General features: G+C 19.6%; 1 protein-coding gene across 1 annotated transcript in view; it reads right to left on the bottom strand.

Moving 5' to 3' along the window:
* The window catches only part of LOC122860899 (receptor-type tyrosine-protein phosphatase kappa), a 39612-nt gene extending 32672 nt beyond the window's left edge, over positions 1-6940 (bottom strand). Inside the window, exons 1-2 of the mRNA XM_044164957.1 lie at positions 6837-6940; positions 1352-1626 (exon numbers count right to left, since the gene is read on the bottom strand). Coding sequence (XP_044020892.1) covers positions 1352-1626; positions 6837-6847 — 286 coding nt within the window. The 5' untranslated portion in view covers positions 6848-6940. The remainder of the gene's footprint in view (positions 1-1351; positions 1627-6836) is intronic.
* Between the last annotated feature and the right edge of the window lie 458 nt (positions 6941-7398).

The following is a 7398-nucleotide window of genomic DNA, read 5'->3' on the forward strand; positions in this document are numbered from 1 at the left end:
TTAATTTTTTTTAATGTTTATTATAAACCTATAAATTATCATTTGATTTTACCAGTATTATTATGAAAATTTATGCTTCAAAATAATGTCATAATACTGTTAAAAAAAGCTGTTATAATTAAATTTAAATTGAACAAAAAAAAAAACACTAAAATTAAATCAAATAAAATCTAAAAAATAAATTGAATAAAGTTTTAATTTATCAACGTGTAATTTGTTTGATAATAATAGTTGTTATTGGTATTATTATCTTTAAATTATCGACAATCTTGTAAAAATTATAATAACTAAATTCAACAATATATTGAGACAATATAACCAAAGACAATATAAACTTTCAAGTGATAATGTTAGATAAATGATTGGACAGTTTCAATGACAATATAAACTACGCCTTTATAATAGTTTTCGAAAATTTAACATTCAAATTATCAAACCAATCACCATATACCCGATTTCCATTTTATCTAATCCCCCTATATCCCCACCATCTGTTTACACACACCCCTATCTGAATAAACGAAAAAAAAAAAAAAAAGTATATATATCCAACGAGTCAACGAATAAAATAGGAAAAAAAAATTTTCATTAACCCAGTTTTTTCTTTACTATATTTTTTTTTATTTTTTATATATTTACAAATTCATTTTTTATTTATTTTTTTCACTTGGATTTTATTTTTTTATTCTTTTCATGATCCAGAATACGACAAACTTATATTTTTTTATTTGAATAATAAATTATACATTTTTCTCATTTTTATAAGTATATTTTAATAAAAAAAAATGAAAAAATTATATTTTTATATACCTCAAACGATTTAATATTTGAATTTGTTTATTTATTTTTCTTTTATTAAATCTTGTATATATTAATCGAGAAAAATAATAAATTAAATATAACAAAAGAAAGAAATTTTTTTTTTTTAATATAGAAAGTTTTATGGCTGAAAGCCAGTAGATAGTCTTATCAAAATATTTATTTATTTAGTAGAAATAACTTAGTCTAAATTAAGTATTTTTAAATGATAATTTAAATTGATATCATAATAATAAATCGAAGATAAATAAATATATTTTTCTATATTTTCTTTAAATTTTCATTGCTATATATTTTTCCTGACAAATAAAACATTTATAACAAGTAAAAATAATTTTAATTATAAGCTTTAAATAAAAATAAATAAAAGCAATTTTAAATTTTGATGATAATTAATTTAATTTAGTTTAATTTATATTTTTTAAACAAAATAAAATATTTTTCTATGACCTTATTAATAATTCAATTTATTTATTATTTTTTTTATTTTTTATTTGTTATTAATAATCATATTAAAAATTTAAAAACTTACCAAATGATATCAAACCACTGTTGAGCATTGAAAGTTTAATTTGACTTGGTATTGATGCAAGACTTTGTCCAGTATTTAAATGACGTTTACGTGGTGGTTTATCAGGTGTTCTTGGTGCACTTCTACTTCTATGATGATGATGATGTTTTCTATGTGAATGAGAATGTGAATGTGAACCACCAGCTGTTGATGTACCACCAGTACGATCAGAACCAACACTGCTAAAACCAACCACTGCACCACCACTTGATTGTGTACGTAATGAAGACATTGTTCTGTAAAAATTATCAAAAATTATATTCAATCAATCATCAAATTTGTCATTTATTCATTATAGAAAAATTAAATAAATATCCATCAAAACAAATTTTATATTTAATTATATTTTAAATACAAAAATAATCCATCAAATTTTATAATTATTTTTATATTTTTATTATTAACAAATGTAAATGTCATTGAAATAATAAAAAAAAAAAAAGTTACCAATGCGCAATAATAATAAAAGAACATTTGTTTTTTATTATTTTTATTTCAAACTGTCGAGTGAATTTATTGAAAGTTGAAATTAATATGAAACTTTTTATTTTTATTTTCTTTCAACGTTGACAATAATAGTGATAGAACTTACGAGTATATTATTAATAATAATAATGATGATAATAAAATATATATATGTGACAATTGATGTAGTTTAAAGATCAAAAAGGATTTTTAAATGAAAAATATAAAGTTTGTTTCAATATGTATACAGTCAAGTAATGAAAAAATAATGAAAAAAAATTGTTTATTAGATTAAATTAATATTTATTTATTTATTTGTAATAGACTATTAGTAATAAAAATTTGTGTCTGGGGAAGGACAATATTTTAAACTTGGCGATGAAAATGCGGTGTCATATATTATAATACTGAAGTGGCAGGTTGGAGCCAGCTGGCAAGTGAAGCTACGACAAAACAACGAGTCAACTCGACGACTGCTTTTCTTTCAATTTTCTTCTCTAACATGTCAAAATATAAAATTTTTTAAAAATAAATAAATAACTTTTTTTTATAAATAAAGGATATAAAAAAATAACAAAAAAAAAAATTTCACATGCACAGTAGCTGAATAAATGTATACCAACAATTTCCAACTGTCAGTTTTTTTTTTTTTTTTTTGCAATTTTCATTTTTTTCATTTTCTTTGATATTATTTTATGTAACACGTGTTTTTTATATTCTTGAAACAAATATGTTTATCTTCTTTGTTCGTATTATGTTTTTTTTATTTTTAAATTAAATTTAAGTTTTTTATTTTTTATATTTCACAAAGTTTTATTTGTAGATAAAAAATTGAGATATTATTAAAGGATAAATTTTATTTGAATAAATAAAGCACTGAATCTAGGATATTTTTAAATTCAATGTTGGATTTTTTTAATTTACTTGATAAATTGAATTTTGTAAATTCAAAAAGTGAGCTTTTTTGACAGGTTAAAAATTATTTTAAAATAATAAAATTGAAAAACAAGTAGAAAATTAATGTCACATCAGTGAAAAATTTATTTAATTAATAAATATTCAATATAATATTTTTTTCAATTATTAACAATGATTATTGATCACACCAAAATAGTTGATATAAACTTTCGTATAAAAACAAAAAAAACTTTTTCAACAATTTATTAAAATTAATAAGAAAAGTTGAATTTTCATTTTACTTTGTTTTGGTTTTTTTTTTTCGGTTAAACTTGTTTAATTTTAATAATTTATTTTTTAAAATTTACGGTAATTTAATGAATGCTAAATTTAGAAAATAACTTTTTTTTTTAATATTGATTTTCATTTTTAGGGTGGCCATTCAGGTAGAAATAATTATCGGAATTTTTATTTTTTTTCTTTTATAATAGAGATGAGTATATTATTTCAGCAAAAGTAATTATCATGACTCCAATATGCATCTAGATGACGAGAAAAAAAAATTAAAATAGTTTTTATAAGAAAATCAACAAAACTTTTATAGGTCAGTTATTGCTAAAAAAAAATAAAATTTCCAGGTTGTTGACCAACTGACCTCGACATTTTTACTGTTATTTTTCTAAAATTATTTACAAAACACACAATCACAATCTCAAGGATACTATATACTTTTTAAAATAAAAATAATAACAAAAAAAAAAAATCTCAAAAACATGATAATAAATAATTCAAAAAAAAAAAAAAAAAGCAAGCTTTTGTGTGTGTTTTTTTGGTATTTTCAAATGACATAAAATTGAGATAAAAAATAAATAAATAAATAAAAATTGTTTTTTTTTCTTGAGGATAAAATCCAGTTAATATTGTTGGAAAAGTATCAACAAAAAAAGTACTATTTTTTTAGGGATATTTAAATTTTTTAGTAATAAAAAATGATTATAATTTAGAAAAGGAATTTTTTTATCATCATAGAGAAAAAAAATATAACATACAGCGAGAAAAATTGTTCATCATATACTGGAACTTGATATTATATTTGGTGGAGAAAAAAAAATTTAAAAAACCGACGCAACATATAGCCAACTTTTTTTTCGATTTCTCAAATTTAAGTTTTAACGAGACGACGATGAACTAGCCGGAAAAGCATCTTGGCGATGAAAAAAAATAAATAGAAAAAAAAAAAACGTGGGTGACCCTCAGACTGATATTTATTCCCTTCATCACCATTTTTTTCATTTATTTATACTATTATTTATTCCAATATTAAATAAATATCTACCTACGTATTTTTTTTTTTTTTTCTCAACGAAATCCTAAAATCTCTATTCATCATGCGTTGACTTTTATATATAAATTTTCTTTTTTCTCTCTTAATTTAATCACAATTTTTTATAACACACAACAAAGACATGAATAATCAGCTTATATTTTCCAACTGATTTGACGGTAATTTTTTTTATTAAATCAACTTTTTTTATAGAACTTTTTTCTATTTTTATATTTTAAGCTCAACTTTTAATTTTCAAATGAAGAATAATAAAATTACATCACGTACGAAACTTAAACTGGATAAATAAATATACGACTTTTTAATAAAATTTTGTATAGAACTAAAAAAGGCACAATGTAATTTGTCGAGAAAATTATTTCAAGTTATGTGTGTCTATATTTTTATTGCATGTTTTGATTCTGAAAATTCTAACATCGCAATTTCGAGGAAGCATGACTGCATTTTAGTTATTATTAAATTTGCAAATAATCGAATTACTCAATGACAAAAAAAAACAATTGCACACGTTTTTAGTTGAATAAAAAAAAGCGTAATATTAAGTTGTATTTTAGATGTGAAATTTTTAATTCAATTTTTTTTCTCTTTACAATTTAATACTTTAATTTATGATTTTATTAAATTCAGAAAATCGCAGAATATATTTATAGCCAATCGATTGATTTATCGACTTTTTATAACCATAAAATAAATAATTTTAGGAAAAAATATTTGATGAATTTCGTGAATCTCATTTGAATAATTTTCTATACTTTTTAATTATTAAAAAAAAATCAACCACTCAAATAAATAGTCAATAAAATTAAATTAAAATGACAATTGAATTGTTTCGAAATCCAACTGTAAAATAATTCAATACAATTTACAGCACGGTATTTTTCGAAAATGTCAATAATGATTTAATCAATAAACGGAAACAATTTGAAACAATTTACAAATGACATATTATTATTTCGTAATAATGTACCTTTGTATTTATAAATAATATTGTTAATAATATATTCAAACAGTCTAATGAATTACAATTTTTATTACTATATATATTGATAAATTTAATTTTAATAATTAGTATATCAAGTGATAAAAATACGAAATAAAAAAAGAAACCTTTGTGACATCGGTCAGTTGGAAATAATTTGATCGTTGATAGTCAATCTCTTTGATTTTTAATGCATAATAATAATAAATTAATTTATAATAATAATATAAAATTTATATGGATAATATTTCTCATAATTATCAGCACTAAAATAGTATTTATAGATAAAAATTATCAACTCATGTCAAATATGCTTTTTAATTTTATTAAATTATATTTTTTTTTAAATTTAAATTAATTTTGTAGTTTATTTTATTTTTTACAAAGGAAATTTTTAATATTAATTCAGCTATTATTTTATTTCTATTTAGATTAAAGATAAAAGAAAAGTTTGATTATTAAAAATTGCATAAATAATAGAATTAAAAAAGTTGATTAAACTTTTTTTTTTGGTTGATGTATCTTGTCAGCCTCGAGGCTTCAGATACACATAATTTTTTTTTCTCTTCTAATATCCGTGTGTCACATAAAAACGAATAAATTTATTTTCAAGAAAATAAAAAAAACACACACACTCATAATCCAATAGTAATAATAATAAAATAACAAGATGATGATAGATGATAAAAAGTAAAAAGTTTGAAAACAGTTATCTAGATAAATATTTCATCCGTCTATTTTTTAAATAGAAAATAAAAAAACAATATTTTACAAGAAAAAAAAAAAATAACATTTAAAAAAAATATTGATAATTTTATGTGACTTGACAAGTGTTTATTATATTTATAAAATATATTATTTATTTTAAACTTTTGTTGAATTTATATTTATGTCATTTACTTGGTGAATAAAAATCAGCGAAAAAAAAAAATAAATATATATAAACAGGCTGTGTCTTATTTTATATAAATTATTATTATTTTTCTTTACTTTATTATTTATAATGTTATTTTATTTTTTATTTTTGGCAATGCTTAGTTATCAAGATACTCTTAATGGATTAAATAAAAAAAAAAAATGAAAAAACACAAATATAGATAAATAAATGGATAAAAATGAAAAAAATAAATTTAAAAAAAAAAAAACAGACAGATGTATAGATATAAATAAATAAAAAAGTGTAATAATAAATGTGACCATGAGTTTATCACAATCGGCTAGAAGGCGCCCTCTGAACATCTTGAAAATACCAATGGGAATTGTGTCTGACCCAACGTGGACTTATCTACTGAAATTCAACCATCCTTTTTTTCATATCCACAAGATAAAATACTTTTAACGGTACAAGTAAATTTTTATAAATAAATTTATTAAAAATATTTAAACTATCGATATAATATTTAAAAAAAAAAATTATTTGTTTATTGTAATATTATTTATTAATTGTTTATAAAATAACTAGTTGAAAAAAAATGATTACTTTTTAAAGTACAAGTTAATTTTTGATTTTTGTAAATATATATTTTCAAAAAAAATTAAAACCAGTAGTGTAATAATATTTTCAAAAAATAAATTATAATTTGATATGATGTTTTAAATTATTTGTTTTGTTTCGTTATATACAAGTGTACATATTGAATATTAAAAAAAATAATAGATTTTCAGTTGTCATATTAAAATTCATATGTATTTTCAATATTTTATTTTTATCACGTATGAAAATATATATATAAAATACACATCAACCCTCGGACATTTACCTTTTACTCATAAATAATAAATGACGAAATGAACGTGAATCTATAGGTCGGTGCACTTCACTACTATATTGTGTATTATACTAAAATATTGTATTACATGCTGTCACATCTTTTATGTAATATATATGAGACAATAATTTATTTATTTTTATTTAAAACTCACACTGGAATATGTTATTTAAAATCCACTTGGTAACAAAATATATATACATTACAATTTATAAAAACCATTGTTTTAATGATTAAATTAAATTTACAAGTTTTAAAAATTAATTGAATTCATATTAATTAATATTTCAATTAATAATAATAATAAAGATTATTTTGAAAATGAAAATTTATAATTGATCCTTTAAAATGAATATTTAAATATTAAATTGTAATTAATAATTTGAAAATTTACATTGTTGAAAGGGTTTATTTTTTTTTAATTTTCAATCATTTATTTTTGTGATTAATATTCAAATATATTAACACAAACTTACACGTGTTAATTAATTGGCATATAAAAATATATAAATTTATGAAAAATTTTTTGAAATAAATAATTTTTATTTTTTAT

The sequence above is a fragment of the Aphidius gifuensis genome, linkage group LG1 (assembly GCF_014905175.1).
Source record: "Aphidius gifuensis isolate YNYX2018 linkage group LG1, ASM1490517v1, whole genome shotgun sequence".
Taxonomy (NCBI): Eukaryota; Metazoa; Arthropoda; class Insecta; order Hymenoptera; family Braconidae; genus Aphidius; species Aphidius gifuensis.